The sequence below is a fragment of the Cetorhinus maximus genome, chromosome 32 (genome assembly GCF_964194155.1).
Source record: "Cetorhinus maximus chromosome 32, sCetMax3.hap1.1, whole genome shotgun sequence".
NCBI lineage: Eukaryota > Metazoa > Chordata > Chondrichthyes > Lamniformes > Cetorhinidae > Cetorhinus > Cetorhinus maximus.
Window position 1 is genome coordinate 1,374,052 of NC_135910.1, and position 26,289 is coordinate 1,400,340.

Sequence of the window (26,289 nt, forward strand, 5' to 3'; positions counted from 1 at the left end):
CTTAAACGCCTTGATTATGTTAAATACATGTTGTGTATTCAAAGGAATGGAAGTTCAGTTTATGTAACCAGCCCCGAGCTTTATATCTCTAATATCCAAACATAAACCCTCGCGGTTTTTAAACGCATATTGACATATATTTTGGTCAATAGAAGGAACAGAGTCGCCTTACCCAAAACTATTAACTTTGTCCCGTCGCCGAAGTAAACTTCTCCCTGCACAATGCTGAATCCTTAGTCATGAACAGGCCCCTGGGTTGTCCCTTCCCAAGTGCGAGAGCTTGCGCCGTTAATAGGCAAACATTCACGCGGCAAGTGGACATGGTTCATGGGACATGATTTATACAATTAAGCATCTTATTCATCACTGCCTGGCAGATAAACTATAAATAAAAGAGACACTGGCTCACCCAGAACTGTTAGTTTGGTTCCTTGCCCGAAGTAATTCACATCTGTCGCACGGTGACACCCCATCCTCACAAAAAGCCTTTAAACGGTTATTGCTTTCCATTTGGCATGTATCCAATCTTCATGAATCCATTATCAATTCCATGGAGCCCATTCTAGTCTACATGATTCCATGTTAACCTGTGAATGTTTTAGTTCTGGCCTATGGATTCTGTCTCGACCAGCAAGGTTAAATTCTGATCTCTATGGATCATATTTTGATCTATAAATTCTACAACATCCTTTAAGAGTGCAATTATCAATTAGTCACGGGTGATATTTGTATTCATTGAATGGTCGATTCACCACTCTCATATTGAACCAATTGGTGCAGCCATCTCCAAGTATTCTGACTTTACATAGAACGACTTATTATTGCTGGCGAATGAAACAGGTGTCCTTTGTAAATAAACAGGAATATTAGCTCCGCCCCAGGGATTAACTATTGAACCAAAGCGCAAATAGATGCATTCACAATAGGCACGTTTCTCGCTGGTGATCTAACATGCGCCTGAATTTTAAACGGTCCAGACTGGCAGGAACCCTGGAATATACAGCGCTGTGCATGTACTTGGAGAAAAAAATAAGTTTATTTTCTTACCTAGTACCGTTAGTTTGGTACCTCTCCCGAAGTAGGCTGCTGTCCCAGAACATCAGCAGGTCGGTTTACATCAACACCGTTGAAACATCGTCTCTTAGACATTACTGCAGGGCCGATCAAGGCACCAGGACGCCCAAAGAAATATTGTTATCAAGTGATTACTATAGGTAGACGCAGGAGCCTAATTTCACCTGACATCGCATCAAAAGCAGTGTGATGAATGACCAGGTCATTGTTTTATGTTGGTTGAGAGATAAATATCTGCCAGGGCACTGAAGAGATGTGAGGTTGAAGAGTACCCGGTTTTTTTCACAAATGACGCAAAACTTTTCATTTTACATAAAAATGCCCTCGGTGGGCAATCCCAATGCCCTTGATGATGCTCCCTCCATTACCCCCCATGAAATGTCAAGTCTTTAATTCCATTGTCACCGCCTTTCTGCTGATTTTCCGACAGGCGTGTGCCTTGAGGTTTTTGTACAGAGACTGAATTGTATTGTATCACTGTGTCCCCCCTGTCCCCACGGTAATTTATACCCATACAAAAAGAGCTCAAACGGTGCAAAGCCCCACCTCCTCATCCCGTAACGTGATTTGAGATTGAGGTGATTGAGGTTTTGAAAGTTGGTAAGATCTTTGGAACGTGGTAGAACGTTATGCAGCGCCTCGGGCTTCTTACACAGGAATAACTGATGGCCATTCATCCCCTGGATCTTCTGGTGCAGGAGCAGGAAGAGGCCATTCATCTCTTTGCACCAGTTACTTAGGAACAGAAGGAGCCCCATTAAGGCCACTCAGCCCTGTTACAAAGGAACTAGAGGAGGTCATTCAGCCCCTCGAGCCGGTTACACAGAAACAGAAAAAGGCCCATTCACCCCCTTGGACCTATTACACAGAAACAGCAAGAGGTCACTCAGACCGTCATGAGCCTGTTATATTGGAACCAGGGCAGGCCAGTCCACCTATTGAGGCTCGTACATAGGAATAGCTGGCGGTTATTCAGCCTCTTAGCCCTCTTGGAAAGGATTAGGAGGCAATTCATCTCTTGAGCTGTTACATAGGAACAGGAGGCAGGCATCAGCCATGGAAACTTCCTCTCTTCGATTCACCTTTTCTTTCTTTCTTTCTAACTGTCTGGATCCCTTTATCCCACCATTCTTCCGTCCCCTCCTCGCCCCTCCGGCACTCTTTTCATCATACCTACAACGTGCTGGATCTCAGTAAGTAACGGCACCTTCCCGCAAACAGACACAAGTAGGTTATACAGTAAATCATGGATACTCTGTCACTCAGGATCCCATATCTGCAAAATTGAGAGCCCGCTGGTTGCCAAGGTGTCCTGCTGATGTGCGGCGCAGTTCTCATTTCTGTTCATTTCTCTTCAAAATGTCCCGCTTCACAACGCACCTGTCCCTGAACTAAAATATCGCGAGATCTGCCATTCTATTGTTTAGCTGCTTAATGTACAGCTAAACATAGCGCGAGGTTTCGGGTTGAATAGGTTCCAAGAAGCGTTCATCAAATAATGAAGACTTTGAATGAAGAAATTAAACCAAACTGTTTGCAAAGGAAGGTGAGTGTGAACTCACTAAAGTAAGTGCTCTTTTGCTCTTTAGCGATTACGGCTCATAGTATGAATCTATTGTTGCTTCCAAATGTCCCCCGGGCAAAATAAACTTATGAGCACTTGTGTTAAACGTGCATGCAATCTGGATCCACATTTAGAGTGATGTGGTCAATTATGGTATCAATTTTGCAAGGAGATGTGGAGGGGTGCTGGTAGTATTTACAAGGAGATGTTATGCTTATCAGGAGAAACAGAGCAGACCCGAACTCCCCAAAAAAGGGTTGTGAGCTAATAGAGTTATTTGTAATTATGTGGCTTTCCGATAGGGTAGATGTATAGAAGATGCTTCCATTTGTGGCGGATCTAGGACTGTAAATATAAAATAGGCGTCTATTATTGCAAGTGAAAATTCATGAGAAACTTGTCTACCCAAGAGCGTTGAGAATGTGCAACTCGCTACCGCAAGGATTGATTGAAACGAATATCTTAGATGCATTTAAAGGGGAAAGCTGAATAAAGACATGAGGGAGAAAGAGATTGAATGATTTGTTGAGGGGGAGAGGGAATGAAGGAGAGAGAATGAAGACCAGCGACTACTACTGGCTCAGGACACCTGGCGGAACCCTCACCACCTTCCTTCTCCCCCCACCCCCGCCTCCTGCTTTCCGTCCAGCGTTGCCCACGGGATTCATTATGTCCTAACCCGAAAACACAAACGCTGTAGCGTGTTATCCAAAAGAAAGCAGCCCCGATAGTGCGGAGCTCCTTAGAACTGCACCGCCAACAGTGCAGTGTTCCCTCAGTACTAACCCTCCGACAGTGCAGCATTCCATTAGCACTGATCCTCTTACAAAGCAGCGCTCCCTCAGGGGTGACAGTCTGACAGTGCAGCTCTCCCTCAGCATTGACCCTCCGACAGTGCAGCATTCCCTTAGCACTGACCCTCCTACAGTGCAGCGCTCCTTCAATACTGGCCCTCCTACAGTGCAGCGCTCCCTCAGTACTGACTCTCTCATAGGTCAGCGCTCTCTCAGCATTGACCCTACGACAGTGCAGCGCTCCCTCAGCACTGACCCTTCGAAAGGTCCTTCTGGACAGCTCCTCAAACGGCTCAGCGCTCACTCAGTACTGCCCATTCAAAAGTGAGAAGCCCCATCCGGACTGGCACTAACTGGAGCGTTAACTGTTTCTGGCAACATTTGACTAAAGGCGATCGAACTAGCAACTAATCCAGAGTTAATAATCTAATGGACACACCTCCCCTAACGAGTGGAAGCTCTCCAACTGGTTTATGGGAACCTGTTGAGCTACGTTTGCACATGATTTGTCACGTTCGAAATGCACAATTCGAGAACGGCAAGTCACTCACCATTCTGACTTGGAAATATATCGCCGTCCCTTCAATGTCCCTGGGTCAAAATCTTGTAACTCCCTCCCTAACAGCACTGTGGGTGTACCTACTCTACATGGACTGTAACGATTCAAGAAGGCAGCTCACCACCACCCTCTCAAGGGCAATTGGGGATGGGCAATAAATGCTAGCCTCGCCAACTACGTCCGCATTCCATGAGCGAATTACTATAAAACATCTAAGTTGCTTGCTTAAAGTTTACTGACATTTAATCGGGCCGCAGCTATATAAAGAAGTTAGGTGCATTTCCGAACCATAGGCCGTTAGTGGCGCTAATGCTTCAATAATATTTGTAGTTTCTTCATTTCCGACCTTTGCTTCCTCTGCCAGCAGCCTGAGTCCTCCAATCTCCTCCTGAAAAGTCTCCACCTCCCCATCCACCATTAAGATCCTGCTCAAACTTTAGCAAGATTCGGATGATTAATATTCACTCATGAGACGCGGTGTCAAGTGTTGGCTGAATTACCCTCGTTGCGACGTTTTGACTACATAGGTTCACAACGCTATATCAATGCAAGTTGTTGTTGTTTAATTTAGTTGGTCCGTAGGTCTGTGAATAGGAGCCCTGGTAGACTTGTGAACATGAACCCGATGTGTTTAGCTCTATGAGACTGTTGGCAGCAGAATATTATGTTTACTGTCTTTTTCGCATTTAACGGGGATTTAGGTTAGATAAAGGGAGATGCCGTATTCCTCCTCAGAAATCACGCTTGCGACAAGGAGGGTCGAAACATATTTCAACAAGGGCCTGGGAACGCTGTCAAAATGATGCCAGTGACGCTTGCGGTTATTTCTTCGCAAATGGCACAGCAAAATAAGACGGTATAGAAATGTGCGGTGAAATGCCGGTATCCAACAGCTTTTTGCCCCAGCGATACAAAAGTAAAGCACTGCGGATACTGAAATAAAAGCAGAAAATGCTGGGAATATTCAACAAATCAGACAGCATCCGTGCAGAGAGAAACACAGTCAAGGTTTGAGGTCAAATGAAAGGTTCTGATGAAAGGTCAAAGGCTTGGAAAATGTTGACTCTATTTTCTCTCTCCAAAGAAGATTCCGGATCTGCTGAGCGTTTCCAGCATTTTCAGTTTTGATTCCGTTCGCTACATTCTCCCTGTTTCCTGTCACGCTGCCAACGTCGTTCAGATGCTCCCACTGTCCCTTTTAATCCATGGGATTGAACTTTGATCATAAGGTTTATATGTGACATTTCATGTAACACCTTTTGGAAGTACAGAGTGTATTCAAAATAGGAGGTCAATTGGTCAAGGTGGTGAATTTTACAGACCAACAGGCCCTCGTGGCTAGCTTAGCAGATGATCTGCAGATAATAATGGATAAAATGAAAGAAGTTGTGAAAGCTGGTGGAATGAAAATTAACATAAAATACGAGCGTTATGAGGTTTTGAAGAAATAATTATGAGAACGTAGAGGTCAAGATCAATGGTAACGTAAGCACCTGGGAAGCGTCTTTTCATAAATAAATTGGAGCTGGAATAGCGATGACAAAGAATGTGTTCTACAAACATTTGCGCAGCTTATCAATGGGTAGAGGTGTTAAGCAATGAATTATCATTATTACGTTTTTCTGCGTCTTGCTGAACGGGGCTGAAATGTGGATCTTGAGAAAAGCGGGCTTCTAAGTGCTATAAGCTGTGAAATGAGGCCCTAGAGCAGGACGGAGTGTGTCAGTTAGAGAGAAACACACGAACAATGAAAAAGTTCTCAGCATGATGAAGCGAGAAGATCGTTAGTGAATATCATAATGAAAAGGTAACAAGGTTGGACAGGCCATATTATAAGGTATGAGAACTTGCTGAAGAATGTTAGTAAATGAAAACTAGAGGGTTTCAGGCCAAGACGGGTCTTTGGTTATTTGAAATTTAAAGTGCTCCAGTGAGGAACTGAATAGATAAGGCCGCCAGGCATGGAGAAAAAAGCAAAGGGCCCGTCCTTAGATAGGTCTACCACTACTTTTAGAAGTCTATGTACACTACATTAACCCCATTATCCTCTGGTACTTCATCAGAAAATTGGTTCCCGACTCGGTTTATTGGTTAGTCTGTAACATGCTGAGGGTGTCAAACGGAAATTATAGTATTTACAATGCGAATATGAGAGCACCTCAAACCACCCTGTATGGCTGATCACTTCCTCAGATGTGTCTTTCTATGGCAGCGGTGGTTCACTGGCTAGTGCCTCACGTTTCACTCAGCGATTTGTGGGTTCAAGGAACACCGCAGAGATCTGAGCATACAATCAAAGCTGATACTCCAAGCGCAGTACAGAGGGAGATGCTGCACTTTGGGAAGGCATAGGACTGGGTAACTTTCTTGTGACTAAGATGTTAAACCGAAGTCCCATCTTCAGATTGAAAATAAACCAAGGCCGCCATTTCGAAGAAGATTCAATGCATTAAAGCCGGGATCCTGGGACGATATTTATTAAATATTCACTGCAACAGGTCGTCTTGTCACTATCAAGTTGTCTTTTGTGGGAGTTTCTAGTTCAGCAATTGGCTTCTATGTTTCCTAAATTACAACAGCGAATGCATTTCAAAAAAGTATTTCATTGTATGTGAGCAATAGGGCGTACAGAATGTGTTAAAAGCGCTGTAGAAATTAGAGAAGTAAGACACGGTCATGCCTTAAAATAAAGATTTAATAAAGGAGACGCCGATAGAATTTTATTCTTGTTACTTTACCAGCAGGTGATGACATAACTCTCACTAGAGCCCAATACTGCAAGTGGAATGCAGTCAGATATAGAAAATTCATTTTTGCCAGCAGAACCGGTTTGTGACGTGCGCCCTCTGGTGGAGTTGGAGGGAGCAGAATTGGATAATTGAAATCCCCATTACATTTGTTCTCTCTGGATCATTCAGCTCTATATGACGGAATAAAGTCACATTCATAGTTTGACAATAATAACTTATCTTCAACTCTGAGCCAACTCTGCAGGGCATTGCTGAGACTGAACCTACAGTGCTGTGTACAGTTATGGTCTGCTTGTTTAAGGAGGGATATACTTGCATTGGAGGCTGTTTAGGTAAGGTTCACCAGGTTGGTTTCTGGGATGAAGGGGTTATCTTAGAAGAAAGATTGAGCACACCGCATATATAATCAATCTTGCCAGAACGCCAAAGAATTATTTCCTCTTGTGCCAATGATAGCATGGTGATTATCTGAAAAGGTCGGTGATGCCTACAATTCGTCTTCTTCCCGGAGAGACCACGAATACTTCCCAATAGACTCCCAGGGAAGATGATGAGTGTAGATAATATTAATACAAATTTGAAAGACTCCTTTCAGAAAGGAACACCTCGTACTGCAGTAGATGATTAAGCTAAGTCATTGCATGTAACATGTGCAGCATGTTTGAGTGACGTTGGGCCTCTGGTTTGAAAAGATTTTTGCCGTTTGACACTTTCATCGTCTCATGCCTCGATATGTTACAGCGCCAATTGATAGAGAAAGCTTCTTTCGCTTTTATTCACTCATGGGGTGTGGGCGTGAGATTGACAGTATTTTGTACTTCAGGTTCATCGTAACATCTATTGGTTATCTCTAATCACTCTTGAGAAGGTGGTAGGAAGCTGCTTTCTTGAATAAAACTGAGTGGTATGCTAGCACATAACTCGGAGCAGTTAGGAATCACGTGTCTCTCACATGCCTGATCAATTTGGAGTCAAGTGAAGGCCAAACATGATAACGGCGATAGCGTTCCTTTCCAAAGGGAAATTAATGAGCCAGGTGACGTTCTTTGTGCCAATCCTGTCACTTGATGGTCGCCATTGCTGATACTGGCATTCATAACATTTTACTGAATTAACTGCATTTAACTTCACAAGATGTTGTGGTGGGATTTGAACTCCTACCCAAGATCATTATTGCAGACTTCTAGAGCACTAGCCCAGGAAGATAACCCATAAGCATCCGTGGTGTACGATCAGATAGCAACACCATTATTATTTTTTAATTGGACTACTAAGGTAGCAGTAGGTGAAGGTAATGCATCGTTATCTTTCTTGGTTTAACAATTCCTGTCTTCCTAAATGGGGAGAGGGGCTCCCAGAATGGCGGAAGCCACACTACGGCGCTGAACTGAGTGCAGGATTGGCTTGGGGTTTGAACAGTTGACAAATTAACTATGAGGCTCGAAATCTGAGATAAATTCGCAACAATTTACTCTTAAGGTTCATCGTGACACCAGTGATCGTCTTGGTTCACTCATTGGGCCCTTCGATATTAGTGCAGCATTAAAATTGAAATTAAGCTTCCAGTGCCTCGGAGCTCCTACACTGCTTTAGTTAGGCAAAGTACGTGACAAAATACAGTTAAGGGGCGGTGCAGGAAAGGAAAGCGACGATGCTAATGGAGAAAATGCGGAATATAAATTCTGAAAATATAATGGACAATTCGAGCTTTATCAATAGAAAAGAGAAATTTCCCCAGATTAGCCAGAAGTCTTCATGAGTATAAAGAGCAATTTTCAGAATGAATGTATTGTGGTGGGACCTCATAAGAAACAGGAGGAGGAGTAGGCCATTCAGCCCTTCGACCCCGCTCCGCCATTCAATGACTGATCTTCGACTTCAAAACCATTTTCCTGCACTATCCCCATGTCCTTTGATATTATTAATATGTAGAAATCTATCGATTCCCTTCTTGAACATGCTCAACGACTGAAAATCAACAGCCCTCTGGGGAAGAGAATTCAAAAGAATCACCAAAGGTTCTCTGAGTGAAGAAGTTCCTCCTCTTCTCTGTCCTAAATGACCTGCTCCTTATTCTGAGACTGCGTCCCCTGGTTCTAGACCCCCGCCCCAGCCAGGGGAAACATCCTTCCTGCATCTACCCTGTCGAGGTCCTGTAAGAATGTTGTATGTTTGAACGAGGTAACCCCTCATTATTCTAAACTCCACAGAAGAAATGTTCAGCTTATTTAATCGTTCCTCTTATGGCAATCCCAATAATTAATTTAGTGAAACTTGTTGCACTCCCTGTATGGCAATTATACCTTTCCATAGGTGAGGAGACCAAGACCGCACACATACTCCAGGTGTAGCCTCACTAAGGGCTTCTATATAATTGCAATAAGACATCTTTACTCTCGTAATCAAATCCTTTTGTAATGAAGGCCAACATACCATTTGCCTTATTAATTGCTTTGCTGCACCTGCATGTTAGCTTTCAATGAATCGTGAACCAGGGCAGCCAGGTCCCTTTGGAGTTCAACACTTGCCAGCCTCTCACCATTTAAGAAACAGTGCGTGTTTCAATCTTTCCTACTAAAGTGGATATTTTCACATTTCTCCACATTGTATTCCATCTGCCAAATGTGTGCCCACTCGCTTAGCCTCTCTAAATCCTCTTGAAGCGTCTTTGCATCCTCCCCACAACTCACACTTTCATCTAGTTTTCTCTCATCTGGGAACTTGGAAACATTACCTTTAATCCCCAGATCTAAATCATTGATATAGATTGCGAATAGCTGGGGCCAAAGCACTGATCCTTGTGGATCATATTTTCTCATATTTTCTTATGAGGAGAGGTTGAGTAGGTTGGGCCTGTACTTATTGGAGTGACCTTATTGAAACATATAAAATTCTTAGGGGCTCGAGAATGTAAATGCTGAGAGGTTGTTTCCACTTGTGGGGGAGCCTAGGACCAGAGGGCATAGTCTCAAAGTAAGAGGGCGGCTACTTAAAGCAGAGATGAGGAGGAATTTCTTCTCTCAGAGCGCAGTCAACCTGTGGAATTCTTTACCACAGAGGGCCTGTAGAGACTAGGTCGTTAAGTATATTCAAGGCTGATAAAGATAGAATTTTTAATCAGTAAGGGAATCAAGGGATATGGGGAAAAGGCATGAAAGTGGAGTAGAGGATTATAATATCAAACATGATCTAACTGAATGGCGGAGCAGACTCGAAGGGCCGAATGGTCTACTTCTGCTGCTATGTCTTATGGTCTCCTCTTACTCAGCTAGCCACAGCCGGCCAACTTGGAAATGACGCATTCATTCCAGCTCTCAGTTTTCGTTCCATTAACTAGTTCTCAATCCATGTCAGTATATTCCCTCCAGTTCCATTTGCTTTAATTTTGTTTACTAACCTCTTGTGTAGGATCATATCAAAGGTTTTCTGAAAACCTGAATATACCACATCCATCTGTTCTCCCTCATCTATTCTGCCAGTTACATCCTCAAATAACTCCAACAGGTTTGTTGAACATGATTTCCCATTTTTAATCCATGTTGACTCTTCCCAATGCGACCATTATTTTCTAAGTGACTTGTTATCATATCCTTTGTTATAGATTCTAGAATAGCACCAGATGATGCCATGCTAATATGCCGTTTTCTCTCTCCTCCCTTTCTTAAATCATGATTTAACCCCTTGAGGTTACATTTGCCATCTTCCAATCTGTATGAACCATTCCAGCATCTCTAGAAATTTGAAGGCTGTCCACCAATGCAGCTATTACATCTACCTCAATTCTCATAAAATCATAATATCATAAGAAGTAGGAGCAGGATAGGCCATTCATCACCACGGGCCTGCTCAGGCATTCAGCAGAATCATGGCTCACCAGATGGTGGCCTTAAATCCACTTTCCCACAAACACCCCAAAACACTTAACTTCCACGTAGATCAAAAATAAGTCTTACTCAGCCCTATATACATCCAATGACCCAGCCTCCACAGCTTGCTGGGCATGGTCATCCCAAAGATCAACGGTCCTCTGAGAGATGAAATTCCACTTCATTGCATTTTCAATGAGCCCCCATATCTTGAAGCTGTGCCACGCTATTCTGGCTTACCACACAAAGGAAAATATCCTCTCAGCATCTGCCCTGTAGTGCTGTCTCAGAATCTTATATGTTTCAAGAAGATCTCAAGCTTCTACTCTCTAATGAGTATACACCCAACCTGCTCATTTCTGCATAAGACATTCCCTTCACCCAGGATCAAATCCTGCATCGATACAGGATTTAGTTAATGCAGCAACATCAGGAAAAGTCTAAAGAACTAGGATTCCAGCATATTTCTCTGCATTTTCCAATAGACATGAGCTCAAGAATAATACAGCACAAGGAAGTCATTCAGCCAATCGTGACTAAGTCAGCTCTTTCAAAGAGTTATATCTCGCTTTAGCAGGACCATCAAGCCAAGGGATCAAACCAGTTTCAATGCAGACTGCACAAGAATATGCCAGGAGCAGCGCCAGGCATACCTCAAAATGAGGTGTCAACCTGGTGGAGCTACAAGACAGACTACTTGAATCCCAAAAGTGAAACTTACCCCATAACCTACAGGCCAGATCTAAGCTCTGCAATCCTGTCCCAACCGGTTGTGAATGATAGCGCACAATTCAACAACTAATTGTTGCAGGAGGCCCCACAAATATCCCCATTGTCAATGATTGGGAGCCCAGCAGATCAGTGTAAGAGACAATGTTGAAGCATTTGCAATCATATTCAGCCAGAAGTGCCGATTTGATGATGCATCTCAGCCTCTTCCTGAGTTCCTAAACATCACACTTGCTAACCTTCAGCCACTTCGATTCACTCCACACGATATAAAGAAAGGACTAAGGCATCAGATACTGTGAAGGCTATGCGCCCCGACAGCATCCCGGCAGGAGTGGAGAAAATTGTGCCCTTTAACTAGCTGCACCCCAAGTCAAGCTGTTCCAGTACGCTACTATCCAGACATATGCCAATAATGTGGAAAATTGCCCGTGCATGCCATGTCCACAGATAGCAGCACAAATCCAATCTGACAATGTATCTTTCCATTGGTCTAGCCTCAATGAGCAACTAATTCATGGAAGGGTTTGTCGACAATGCTATCAAGCTACAGTTACACACTAATGGCCTGCTCACTAGTGTTCATTTTGGGTTCCACTAAGGCCACTCAGCTCCTGACTTTATTACAGCCTTTGTCCAAACATGGAAAAAAGAACTGAACTCAAGAGGTGAAATGCGAGTCACTGCCTTTGTTATCATGGCAGAATTCGATCTAGTATGGCATCAAGGTGGCCACAGAAGGTAAGTTCATAGCATGGCCGAACAGGTCGATTATCAACCTGTAAATCTTGCCAAAATGCTTGATGGCAGGCGGCAAGGGTTGGCGTGTTCCTTGATCGGTAATTCTGCAGGAGGCAACGGCAAACCACTGCAGGACTTTGCCAAGCATAAACATTGACCAATCCAATGGAAGTCCATGGGCGCTAACGTCCACTGAGGGTATGGTACCTGAAGGAAGAGGATGGAATCAAAAAGTCCTAACAAAATTGAAGTCACTGTGAATTGGTTGGAGTCATACCTAGCACAAATGAAGATGGTTGAGGTTGTTGGTGGTCAATCGCATCGGTCGTAAGACATCACTGCAGGAGATCCTCAGGATAGTGCCCTGGACCCAACCATCTTCAGCTATTTCAACAATGATCTTCCTTCCATCATAAGGTCAGAAGTGGGGGCGTTCGCTGATGATCAGTGTTCAATACCATTCCAAGTCCTCATATAGAGAAGCAGGTCTCCTGCATATGCAGCAAGACCTGTCAATATCCAGGCTTGGTCTCATAAGTGACAACGAACATTCGAGCCACACAAGTGCCAGGCAATGTCCATCGCCAACAAGACAGAGTCTAACCATCTCCTCTCGGCATTTAATGGCATCTGCATTGCAGAATCCACAACTGTCAACACCCTGGGATTAACATTTGAAAACCAACTGAACTGGATCAGCCATATAAATACTGTGGAAACACAAGCAGGTCACAGGCTGGGAATTCTGCGGCCGGTAAGTCATCTCCTGGCTCCGCAATGTCTGTCAGCATTTACAGGGGAACATAGGGAAGAAGTAAGATCAAAAATGATCTTCCACAGTAAGAAAAGAGAAACATTTTCAGCCCAAACTCCCGAAGCACTTACAGAGCCATAGATTGACACAGCTCAGAGGGTGGCCCTTGGACTAATCCTGCCCCTGCCGGCTTTTTGTAGGAGCTTTCAAATGAGGCCTCCTCCCATGTTATTTTATATTTATTCTTCCACTGGGTGTCAGCGTTGCTGGACGCCCACATTTATTGCCCATCCCTAATTGCCCTTGAGAATGTGGTGGTGAGCCTCCTTCTTTAACCACTGTGATGTAGGTATACCCACAGTGCGATTAGCAAGGGGTTTGCAGAATTTTGACCGAGCGAAACTGAAGTAATGGCGATATATTTCCAAGTCAGGATGGTAAGTGGCTTGGAGCAGAACTTACAGGTAGTGGTGTTCCCATGGGTCTGCTACCCTTGTCCTTCTAGATGGTAATTGTCGTGGGATTGGAAGGTGTTGTCTGAGGAGCAGTACTGAATTCCTGCTGTGAATATTGTAGATTGTGTACACTGCTGCGACTGTGCATGGGTGGTGGAGGGAGTGAATGTTTGTGGATTGGGTGCCAACCAAGCGGGCTGCTTTGAACTGGACGCTGTCAAGCTTTTTGGGTGTTGTGGCAGCTGCATTATCCATGCAAGTGTGGAATATTTGATCACACTCCTGACTTATGAATTGTACATGGTGGACAGGCTTTGCAGAGTCAGGAGGTGAGTTACTCGCCGCAATATTCCTAGCCTCTGACCTGCTCTTGTGGCCACAGTATTTATATGGCCAGTCCAGTTCAGCTTTTGGTCAAAGGCGACTCAAGGCTGTTAAGAGTGGGGAATTCAGCGATGGTAATTCCATTGAATATAAAGGGGTGAAGTTTAGATCCTCTCTCGTTGGACATGGTCATTGCCTGGCATTTGCGTGGCGTGAAAGTTATTAACCACTTGTCAGCTGAAGCCTGGATATTGCCCAGGTCCATCTGCGTTTTGACATGAGCTGCTTCCTTATCTGGGGAGTCGCAAATGGTGCTGAACATTGTGCAATCATCAGGGATCATCCCCACTCCTGACCTTATGAAGGAAGGAAGGTCATTGATAAGCATCTGAAGATTGTAGGCCTAGGAAATTACTGGAAGGTGCTGCCGAAGGAGCTTTGATGAGTTGCTGCACTGCATTATATAGATGATACAAACCAGTGCCACTGTGCATTCGCAGATGATGGGGTGAATTTTTGAATGATGGATGGGGTAGCAAGAACAGGTTTCTTTGTCCTGGACGGTCTCGAGCTTCTTGAGTATTGTTGAGGTTCTATTCAATGGCAACCTCCAGGATGTTGATAGTGGGGGGTCAGAGGTAGTAAAGGCACCGAATGCCAAGGGACGATGGTTCGAATATCTCTTGTTAGAGCTGGTGATTGTCAGGCATTTTCGTGGCGTGGATGTTATTTTCTACTGATCAGCCAGAGCCTGAATATTGTCCAAGCCTTGCTTTATGTGGGCAGGGACAGCTTCAGTATCTGAGCAATCTCAAATGGTGGTTAACATTGTGCAATCATCAGCGAACATTCCCACTTCTGACCTTACGCTAAAAGGAAGCTCATTGTTGAAGCAGCTGAAGGTGTTTGTGCCTTGGACACCACGCTGTGGTGCTCTAGAAGCAATGTCCTGGGATTGACATGATTGACTCGCAACAACTTCAAGCTTCTTCCTCTGTGCTAAGTATAACTGCTTTAGACAAAGCAGCCTGCTTGATTGGCACCACATCCACAAACATTCACTCCCTCCACCAGTGACGCACAGTAGCAGCAATGTGCACCATCTACAAGTTGCACTGCAAGAATTCACCAAGGCTCTTTCGACTGCACCTTCCAGACCCATAGCCACTGCCATCTAGAAGGACAAGTGCAGCAGATGGATGGGAACACGACCACCTGGACGTTCCCCTCCAAGTCGCTCACCATCCTGACTTGTGTTATGACACAGCAGTTGGTAAAGGCTGTGTTATTTAAAACCCCAGAGGGAAACTTTAAAGAACTGTAATAACCTACATTTTCAATTGGTATGTTTGAGATGCAGCTCTGAATTCAGGAATGAAAGCCATCATGCCTCAAGAGGGATCAAGTGGAGTGGAACAATGGGACCAACAACCGACCACGGGGAGAGGAACAATGGGAGAGTTATTAGCCAATCATTTGGGGGGAGTGGGCGGGGCAATGGTACCAGCAGCCAATCATTGAGTGGAACAAACGAGTCAGCAGCCAATCATTTGGGGACACTGGCAGTATCAGTCAATCATTGGAGGGGGGGAAATAATGGAGCCATTAGCCAATAATTGCGGGGAACAAACAGACCACCAGCCAATCATTTCGGGGGGAGGGGGAACAATGGGACCATCAGCCGGTGAGGGGCAGGAGGTTTAGGGGGGATGTGAGGAAAGCTTTTTTACCCAGAGGGTGGTGACTGTCCGGAACGGGCTGCCTGGGAGGGTGGTGGAGGCGGGATGCCTCACATGCTTTAAACCATATCTGGATGAGCACTTGGCACGTCATAATATTCAACGCTATGGGCCAAGTGCTGGTAAATGGGATTAGGTAGGAAGGTCAGGTGTTTCTCACATGTCGGCACAGACTCGATGGGTAGAAGGGCCTCTTCTGCACTCTGTGATTCTGTGAAGAGGTTTTTACAGAAATTAAATTAAATATTTATTAATTTAACAAGGTATTAAACACAGACACAAGTCTGCAAATTACTACCATAATATCTATTAAACAAATCCCCAAATTAATCACTCCAGGTTATCTCCTCCAAGGCAACAATAACCTATAGGCGTAATCAGACTCCAGGCAAAGCACATTTTATTTTACGAATTCAAAATTATGTTCCTTTCAATTTGTTCCCCCGCAGACAGTTGTTGGCTTACAGGCGGCTTAGGTCTCACATGCCTCTGACCCACACACAAAACTCTTCTGTATACACCTAGCCTTCCCTTTGAATGTAAATTCTCATTGTATCACCAGGCCCTTTGAACTCCACCTCTTCTAACAATAAAACCTAATTCACAGAAAGAATTTTATTCGTAATGTAACCATATTGCTCGGTGTCCCTTAGCTAGGGGCAAGATTTCACCCCAGTATTTGAATGGTTTATTCAACAAAATGCAAATGTCCCCCCGACCTTACTGTTTAACATCTCAAAACTACAATACATCAAAGCACCCAGACTAGCTGGCTTTAATCCAATTAAGACACTCACACTCAAACCGCCAGACTCCACTACAAGTCCAGTTTAAAAATAAGTTATAATAACATTAGATACATTAATATCTTCATGGCACTTGAAAATATATCGTCGTTCCTTCAGTGTCACTGGGTAAAAATCCTGAAACTTCCTCCCTAACAGCACTGTGACCACATGGACTGCAGCGCTTCAAGAAGGCAGATCACCACCACCTTCTCGGCAATAAATGCTCTCTCAGCCTGCGAAACCCACATCCCGTGAATGAATTTTTAAAAAGGATGAGATTAAGAGGACATGAGATGGAGACCATCAAAACAATGAAGTGTTTTAATGGGATATATAAGTGGAAACTGTTTCCAGAGACAGAAGCATTGGCAAAGAGAGGGCACTGACTATTGGTGATTCATCAAAGAAAATGTTATTGAATAGTTTTGTTTTTCAGTCATCGTGTTATTACAATCCGTAATGCAGTACCTGAAAAGGTGGAGGGAATAGAAAAAAGGCAAACGAGGTTACAAACGGGGTTTAGAAAAATATTTGAACGGGATATTTTTGCCGCCCCTTGAGGAAAGAGTATTCGAGTGAAATAAAATAAGCAGCTCTTTCAAAATAATGACACAGGCACGCTGGACAGATTTGCCTCCCTTTTCCCTTTATGATTCGCTGGGGTCTATTTCCTCTGCTTTCGATAATGCTGAAGTGGAGACTTGGATTTTGAACTGTCTGTCAGGAGGGGCTGAGGATTTATTAGATTAATTAAAATACTCAATGGTCTATTGGATAACGGGCAAAGCTTAATCAATGAACAGGTGTGTTTCTGTACGCGGATTACTTGAGTTTTCCGATTTTTTGGTTCACTATTCCAGAGTGATATAGTTTTGAACAAGTCCTACACCTTGTGTCTCTGAGATCCGTAGCAGTTCAGTAATACAATGCTGTGTCCGTCGGCTCCACGCTCAGTACTTACATGCTGCAGGGCTTCAAGTTGGGTCTGGTGACTTTAAACCAATCCTTGAAGCCCTCTGCAGACGTGACCTATGACGTGCCAACCGAGGTCACTACGAGTTTCAAAGCTGCTCTGTTGTGCTGGCGACACCAATACAGATAGTTACCCCCGGTGTCAATCTGGAAAGTGTATTTCCCTCCACAACTGACAACCGGCTCCACCGCAGTGAAACGAGACCATCCCTGTAGCCCGCAAAGGAGGAGCATGAGAAACACAAAGAATCAAAGATTAATTGCCACCGTAAGGATAGAGAAAGAATTTCTTCCGAAACACGCAATGCACAGCACTGTCGATTAGCTCGCTGAGCCAATACACGTAACGGCCATCTCTTAACTTTCAGTATCCGCTGAGCACAACAGCAGTGGCGCCAAATTTCTGTCCCGTGAGCTCAGTGCCGATTGCATGGGGAAGGACAAAGGTTTGCCGGCTCCCCACATTGCACTGCGGTCACCCTGCCTCGATTGAAATTCCTTGCACCCTGAAGCGAGAATCATTTGTTCGGCTCACTGACATCCGCAATATGCCCGGATCGACTGTCGAGGACCTTCCAACGTTCTGTTAATGGGGATGCAAAAGACAAGGATACATTTTCTTTAAATAAAAAGGAGCAATTAGTCTGAAAAGGAAGGCATTTATTGAAGCGTAGAATGATACTGCTCAGAAGGAGGCCATTCGGTAATCGTGCCTGTGCCAAATCTTTGAAGAAGATTTTCAATTAGGCATTTGATCAAAATTCTGCAAATCTCCCCCATTCAGGAATTCATCCAAGTCTGCTTCAACCAGCCTTTCAGAAAAGGCACGTCTAAGAACAAAACAATCCACTGCGGAAAACAAGAACAAATGCTTTAAATTACCTAACTGATAATAAGCGTTTCTGCAGCAAAAATAATTTATGTTGTTTAAAGCAGATTCAGCCGGGCACGAATGGCCCTATGAGTAGAGAACAGTAAACTGGAAGCAGCACCCGCAGTAGATCTAGGTGAACAGCATGGTGCAGGGTTTTAAATGTCCTTTCACACTTGCAGCTTCGCCGCGCTCTCCAACACTGCAGTCGTATTGCCCCTGCGCAAGGGCGGAAGTGACGTCATTGCAAAAGCACCCGGCAGATCTTCTCCCGTGCTCATCCAAAGGGAGTGGCTCTTTCCTTTATGTGAATGTAAGAAAAATAAGCGCACGGGGTTGTCCTGTAATATGCAACCTATTGCAAGAGTTGGAGCTGTTCACAATGATTGGAAGGGTTAAAATGTAACGCTTTATGCAGAGATATCTGAAGTGAGGTGGGTATCGAAGATTTCGGAAAAACCTCCTTTGTCCACTCAGCAACTCAGCGGGCTGTCGAGTGGAAAGCCACACCAGACATACTGAAATAAGAAGTTTCCATCATACCACAGTGGGAGTAGAAATGTAGAAATTTGGCCTGCCTTCCTCGGAACAGGGAATGTATTGAGGAGCTTTGATGGAGGTGTTCAAATTCATGAAGGATTTTGATGGAGTGAATACGCAGGAACTGTTTCCAGGGTCGGAAAACAGAGGACTCGGATTGAAGGTGATTCGGAAAAGTTGGGAGGAGAGGCGTGAAGATCAAGTTATTGCAATCAGCCAACCTACTGCTTGAAAGGGTGGTGTAATCAGACTATGCTTTAGTTCCGAAAAGCGATTTCGAAATATGAGTGAAAGAATTGCGCCCTTTGGGGAATGCATATTAGAGTGAGATGAAATGAGTATAACTTTGAAAAAGCGGGCACAAACACGATGGGCCGAATTGCTTCCTCTGCCTTGTAAGATTCTCTGTTTTTTTCCAGGGACTATTTCCTCTATTTTGGAAAGTATTAAAGTTGTCACTGGATATTGAATGCACACTCATATAGAGTGAGTGAGTGGAGACAGTGACCATAATAAAGTTAGATTTAGCACCATTATGGAAAATGGCAAAGGAAGAACAGGAGTAACAGTTCTAAATGGGGGAAGGAAAATTTTACAAAGCTGAGAGGTTGAACTGGTGAGAGTGGACTGTATACGGCTACTAGGAGGGAAAGCGTGTCAAATCAGTGGAAGGCGTTAAAAAACGAGATTTTATGGGCACATGCAGACAAGTCTTCCAAAGAAAAAGGGTGCTGCTGCCAAACCTAGAGCCCACTGGCTATCTCGAAACATCTCGAAGACAAAGCAGAAAGAAAGAGCTTAATGCAGGATAGAGCAGCGTAGAAAGTACAGTGGTGAAGAAAAACGGAAATTAGGAAAGATGATACGAAAGAATATTGGCTGGTAAAATCAAGAAGGCCCACATATGTTTCACCAGTGCATTAAGAGCAAGAGGATAACCAAGGAAAGGGTACGGCCTATCAGAGATGTACACGGTAACTTGTGCATTGACGCTGAAGATGTGGGCAGGTTTCTCAATTAGTACTTTGACTCCGTCTTCACGAAGGAGAGGGATGCTGCAGACATTCTAGTTAATGAGGAGGAGTGTGAAATATTAGATACAATAAGCATAGTGAGAGAAGAAGCACCAAAGGGACTGCTATCCCTGAAGGTGGATAAGTCACCAGGGCCAGATGGATTGCATCCCAGGCTGTTAGAGGAAGCCAGGGACGAAATAGCGGGTGCTTTGAAGGTCATTTTCGAATCCTCACTAGATACAGGGGACGTCCCATAGAATTGGAGGTCTGCGAACATTTTACCAATATTTAAAAAGGGTACAAGGGACAGACCAGAAAATTATACACCAATCTTCGGTGGTGGGCAAGTTATTGGAATCAATGATGAGGGGCAGTATAAACTGCGCATTCAGCCCTTTGAGCCTGCTCCGCCATTTGATAATATCATGGCTGATCTGGTTGTCGGCCTACACTTTCCTGTCTGCACTTCCCCCGCCACCCCCAACACCCCCCGCCCCCACAAACCACCCCCACCCCCCTCCCCACCCCCAGCGCTCAATTGTCCTTTATTTACTTCCTGATCACAAATTGGTCCATGAGCAGCCTACACTGCTCTATGAGGAAGAGGATTACACGGACTAAACACTCTGCAGCATAACCTCCCTACTTTCATACTCGATTCGCCTTGCAATTTTCGAATTTATAAATCTATAAAGAGAAAACTATAAAGGTGATGTGCGGGACAAGTTTGTTACGCAGAGTGTAGTGAGTGTCTGGAATTCGCTGCCAGAGGAGGTGGTGGAAGAAGGTACGATAGTGGTGTTAAAGAGGCAGCTTGACAAATACACGAATAGGATGGGAATAGAGGGATATTTACCCCGGAAGTGCAAAATGTTTTAGTTGACGGGCAATGTGATCGGCGCAGGCTTGGAGGGCCGAAGGGCCCGTTCCTGTGCTGTACTTTTCTTTGTTCTTTGTTCTTCTTTGTTCAATAACCCCCAAATGCCATTTCCCTTCCTAATCACTTACTGTACCTGCACACCAATTGTTTGTGATTCGTGTACCAGGACACCCAGATCTCTGTGTACTGGAGAGCTCTGCAGGCTCTCTCTATTCACGTAATAAACTGATTTTCCACTCATCCTGCCAAAGTGGTTAAATTCACATTTTCTCACATTATACTCATTCTGCTAATTTTCTGCACATTCACCTTTCTATATCTCTTTATAGACTCTTGACAAATTACTTCCCTACCTACGTTTGTGCCAACCGCAAATAATACCTACCGTACCTTCATGCCTTTTATCCATGCGATAACCACAGGACACCGATTAAATGCAAGCGGCAACAGCGACACGAGAAAAGGCTTTTTTTAACGCAGGGTGGCTAGCCTCTGAAATGCCCGGCCTGAGAATGTGGTGGAAGCTGATCCAATCGTGGTTTTCAAAAGAGCATTTGGCAGGAACTTGAATTGATTTTTTTATTCGTTGATGGGATGTTGGCGTCGCTGTCCAGATCAGCATTTATTGCCCATCCATGTTGTCCAGAGGGCATTTAGAAGTCAATCATATTGCTGTGGGTCTGGAGTCACATGTAGACCAGACCACGGCTGCGGGATCCCTTCCCTAAAGGGCAGCAGTGAAGCAGATGAGTTTTAACAAAAAAATGGCAATGGTTTTGTTGCCATTATCAGACTTTTAGCTCCAAGCTTTTTTTGTTGTGATTCGCCCGCGGGACCCCAGAGTGCTACCCGGCGACACTGGAGTACTAGCACAGTGACTATACCACTATGGCACGGCCTCTCCGAATATGTGGGCAAACGGTAGGGGAAGTGGGACTAACTGAGCTAATGCTGCAGCGAGCCAGCATGGGTCTAATGGCCTCCTGCGCTGTAACAGATAGTTCTATGTGGATGGATCTTTCAAAGAGTTGGCACAGGCGCAATGGACTGACTGTTGCTTGCGGTGTTGCATCACACAACAAGCGAAGAGCACGAGTCTCATGTGAACAGTAAAGCAAGTGCGTCTCTGTATCCCTGACAATCAGGTCCCCAACCACCACCTTCCAACTGGTTGGTGGCTGATTCTTTCCTTTTTTGCCCTTGGGATGTGAGCGCTCTGAAATTGATCCTCCTTCCTCCCCTTCAGATGTTGATGCTGGGTCCATAGAATTGTACGTAATATGTCTCGCAGATCTGGCCATTCGGGCCCTCAGTTATTTATGCTCCACGGGATTCTCCTCCAACACTTTCCTCATTTCTCTATCAGCAGATCCTTCCATACTTGTCACACTCGTTTGCTGATCCAGGTTTCCCCGAAAAGCGCCTGGCACGTTTGTCCATTTTCTACCTTCGCAGCAGTCACTGCTAAATACGTTTCTCCTGAATCCCATGTTGGATTTGTCAGGAAGCAGTTTGCATTTATCGCCCGCTATCGTGTCTTCACCAGAAGGTTTTAAGGTTATAAAGCACTGTAATAATCCAATGCGTTCTGAGTACAGCTCCCTGAATCCGTTGTATCATTACATTAGTATGAGATCAGCCTGTGTGAAGAGGTTTTGCCTCAGTTGTTAATAACTATGAGCCGCTGTTGCATATCAGCAGCAGCACAAAAATATACCGCCTGGTCCATGCGTTTAACGCTGTCGATCTTCATGGTAAATTTCTTATTTTCTATAACCCTCGAAATAACAAATCCTCTCTTGAAACCCTCTTCATACTGAGCGCCCGCTGCCAAATGCATATAGCTTATAAACAAGGAGCTTCTGCTGGCGGGCTGTCCATTCCAGAGCGTGATATCCCGAATGGTTCCTTCCTGCAGACATTTCTGTGGCGGATTCCATGACCTCGGGACGAACAATGCTTTCTCCAGCGATGGACTTATTGAAGTGCAGCCACTTTTTGTATTTCATAAAACGCCGCAGCCAATTTGTATCTACAAACCTAACTCTATCACTAAATCTAATTGCTATCACTACAGCAAAGTGACAGTTAGCAAATAACCAGTTTCTAGTGAATTTGGTTCAGGAGAAATATTAATCTGGATACTAGCAGAACGCTGTTGTTCTTCGCAGCTTTGCCTGTGGGAGGGAAGCCAAAGGCTCGCTTTAATTATTCCGACAGTGCAGCTCTCCTCCAATCGTGTCCCTCCGAAAATATAGCTGTCCCTCAGTTCCGGACTGAAGTGTCGCTGTATGTTATCCATTCAAGCCAGATCTTGGTTCGTTCAGTTAACATTGAATGATCCCAGGAATGAGTGACGTCAGTTATGAGGAGAAATTAGAGAAAGTTGTAATCTTGCAGCAACGAGGCTGAAGAGAGATTTCCCAGAACGCTGTCAAAGTTGATGCACTTCAGTTATATGGTAGAGATTGACAGAGCAAGCTAATGGGACTATATAACATTAGATGCACTTCTGTTGGAGAACTTAAGGAGAAATTGGTTTCATTGACAGGAGCACCTGCAAGAGTTAGATCAAGAGAATATTTTTAAGCCACTGAGTTATTATAACACAGAGTGAATAGCCTGATAGGTCACAGATGTCGATTCAACTGCAAGTTTTAGAAGGGAATTGGAGGAAAATTTGAAGGGGCAGCTAAATGCCAGGCGGTTCGGAATGAGCAGGCCATACGATTGGGAGTTGTTCATATAAGATACCCGTTAATCAATCTAATAGCGAATTCAGAAACAATCTCTGTACTCGTAGCGTGGTGTGAATGTGAAACCCACTACCACTGGCAGTGCGTTGAGGTGAATAGCATAGATGGATTTGAGGGGAAGGTGGATAAGGGGATGAGTGAAAGAAACCTGAAGAGTGACTGATGCGGTGTTATGAAGAGAACTGAGAGGAGGATCACGTGGGACCAACTGGATAGATCGTTCAAGCGGACGGACCCCGGCTCAGTTGGTCCGAATAGCCTTGTTCCGTGCTTTATCATTGCATAATGCTATTTGACGCGTTAAAAGTGCTCTTTTTTCGGACAAAATGGATTAATTCCCCGAGTTCTGACGGAGAATTAAAGGGTTGAATACTTCTCCGGAATGAGCCCCTCGATGTTTTGAAAACTCTCTACGAGGAACCGAGTGTCCAATTGAGTATCTTGGTTCACTGTTTTCAACAGATGTTCGAACTGCCGTCAGGAATGATAAGAAACCACAGGCTGCGGGCGTACGGTAATTGGCTAATTTTGCAGAGTGGCAGATCATCAATCTCCACAGCGAACTGTTATCACCTGGAACGCACTGCATGAAAGATTGGTGGACGCAGATTCAACAGAAACGTTTAATTGGCAAAACATTGATGATGGGGAGTGATTTTAGTGCTAGCGGGGTGTGGTCATAGAATCGTAACTCGCTTCATGACTCTTTCGAAGAGCCAATACCGGCAGGAAGAAGAAAATAGCTACCCCAACCCCCGTACCACATCCTTCCATAATTCCATGATAATCTGCACATACCTCATCGCTAGTGCAATAGCGCGAATATCGGATGAGATAACCACTTATTCGGATGGTTATGGTGATCGTGGGAAATGTCCACTGGCACAATCCGGAGCTATGTTTAATTCCTTAACACCAATAATCAATTTATCCTACCTTGTAGTGTGTGGTTAAAATATAGAGGCTACATTAACGGCAAGAGCATCACGGCGGTGATGCAGAATTTTTAATAATTAAAAATGCATCGTCATCCTCTGAAATGAAAGCGAGCAACAAGATGAATCAACATCAATAAAACAACAAAACATGATTTATGTCACTTATGTAAATGTTGCAATGTGATATCTAACTTTAGATTGTAAATCGGTATTGAGAGAAGAGGAGAGAAATGGATTGATGACAGATACATGTCGCAGATCGATAGATACTCAGCTGGATATAAAGATAGACAGGTAGATAGACAGGCATGGAGACACCCAGTGACACATGGAGACACATAGGCAGACAGAGATAGATAGATAGATAGATAGATAGATAGATAGATAGATAGATAGATAGATAGATAGATAGATAGATAGATAGATAGATAGATAGATAGATAGATAGATAGATAGATAGATAGATAGATAGATAGATAGATAGATAGATAGATAGATAGATAGACAGACAGACAGACAGACAGACAGACAGACAGACAGACAGACAGACAGACAGACAGATAGACAGATAGATAGATAGATAGATAGATAGATAGATAGATAGATAGATAGATAGATAGATAGATAGATAGATAGATAGATAGATAGATAGATAGATAGATAGATAGATAGATAGATAGATAGATAGATAGATAGATAGATAGATAGATAGATAGATAGATAGATAGATAGATAGATAGATAGATAGATAGATAGATAGATAGATAGATAGATAGATAGACAGATAGACAGATAGACAGACAGACAGACAGACAGACAGACAGACAGACAGACAGACAGACAGACAGACAGACAGACAGACAGACAGACAGATAGATAAATAAGACATACGGGCAAACAGACAGATAAGAAGAAACGGGAAGGTAGTTCTATCTTCTACACTTATATTCTGGCCGCGTTGGGGTTTTTGTTGAGCTCTTTCGTCTCTGTGAGTCGCTGTGTTTACTCCAGGCGCAATAATACATAGCCGAGTGATTCGCCCGCAGGCCGGAGGAATCCAGGTAAAAGTGGGTGTTGTCGGGTCTTCTCGCCCTGAAACTGTCCACTTCGTCGGAAGGGATGACCATGTCAACACCGTTGGAATAGAAAAGATTCTCAGGCTCACGGCCAGGGTGCCATCGGTACCAGTAGAAATAGCTGCCAGCACTTGCTTCTGTGTAAAGGCACTCGATGCGGACTGGAGTGCCCGGGGAACCGGTAATGTAAGCGGGAGTCTGTTGGATCAGCACGGCCGCCATCTCTGTAAAGCCGACTGTGAAAAGACAGAGAAGTTAATTTTGCCACTTCTTGAAATAGCACAATAAGTGAGCGTGAACGATAAGCCGGAGTGAATGAGAGAAAATGGTTAAAATATATAAAGTTAAAGTGCGATAAACGTCGGCAGAGAGAAAGAGATATAGGCAGATAAGGAGACAGAGAGAAAAATATTGAGACGGAGAGACACAGGCAGAGGGAGAAACACAAAAAGTTGAAAAACCAACAACAAAAAGACATGTTTAGAGTGCGATAAGGAGAGTGAGGGAAACGGGCGAGCACAGAACGAGAAAGCGATGAGGGGAATAGAGACAGAGAGAGAAAGAGACAGTTACAGGCAGATTTTGGCATCTAAACAGATGCAGACATTCTGTCTCTTCAAGGCGTATGAACAAACCCCCAGGTGGGGGTCCGCTACGGATGCGGTGGTGAAGGGGGTCGGGGGAGGGTGGGGGGGGGGGTTTAATTCCAAAGCAATAACAGTGAGGATTACTGACACCTCACCGTTCAACTCCACCTTACCCGGTAACACCAGAAACAGGAACCGGAGCTGAGGCGCAGACATCTCCGGACGGTGAAAGATCCGTGTATTTACTGCGTGAAATTTACTGCGCCGCTTTATTATCGAATATATGAAGTTCTGAGCACTGAGTGTGATTCGCTGTCCCCATGTCCCGAATGTTAAATAGTCGGGTGGGAGGGGCCAATTTGCTTTTCTGCTTCATTGGCTTCCAGGACTTGACTTGTCATTTCCTGAGCGTGAGAAATTGCTAGAGATATTCTACAGTTCAGGCATCGTCTGGCCTGACGTGTTAATTGTGTTTTTCTTCACAGGTGCTTGGCCTGCTGAGTACTTGCAACTTTT

At 44.3% G+C, this 26,289-nt stretch overlaps 1 gene segment (V, D, J or C); it reads right to left on the minus strand.

Annotated features, from left to right (window-relative positions):
* The window catches only part of LOC144671271 (Ig kappa chain C region, A allele-like), a 42,990-nt gene extending 16,901 nt beyond the window's left edge, over positions 1-26,089 (minus strand). Inside the window, 1 exon segment of the C gene segment in view lies at positions 25,947-26,089. Within this exon segment, the coding sequence occupies positions 25,947-25,989 (43 nt within the window).
* Positions 26,090-26,289: the final 200 nt, after the last annotated feature.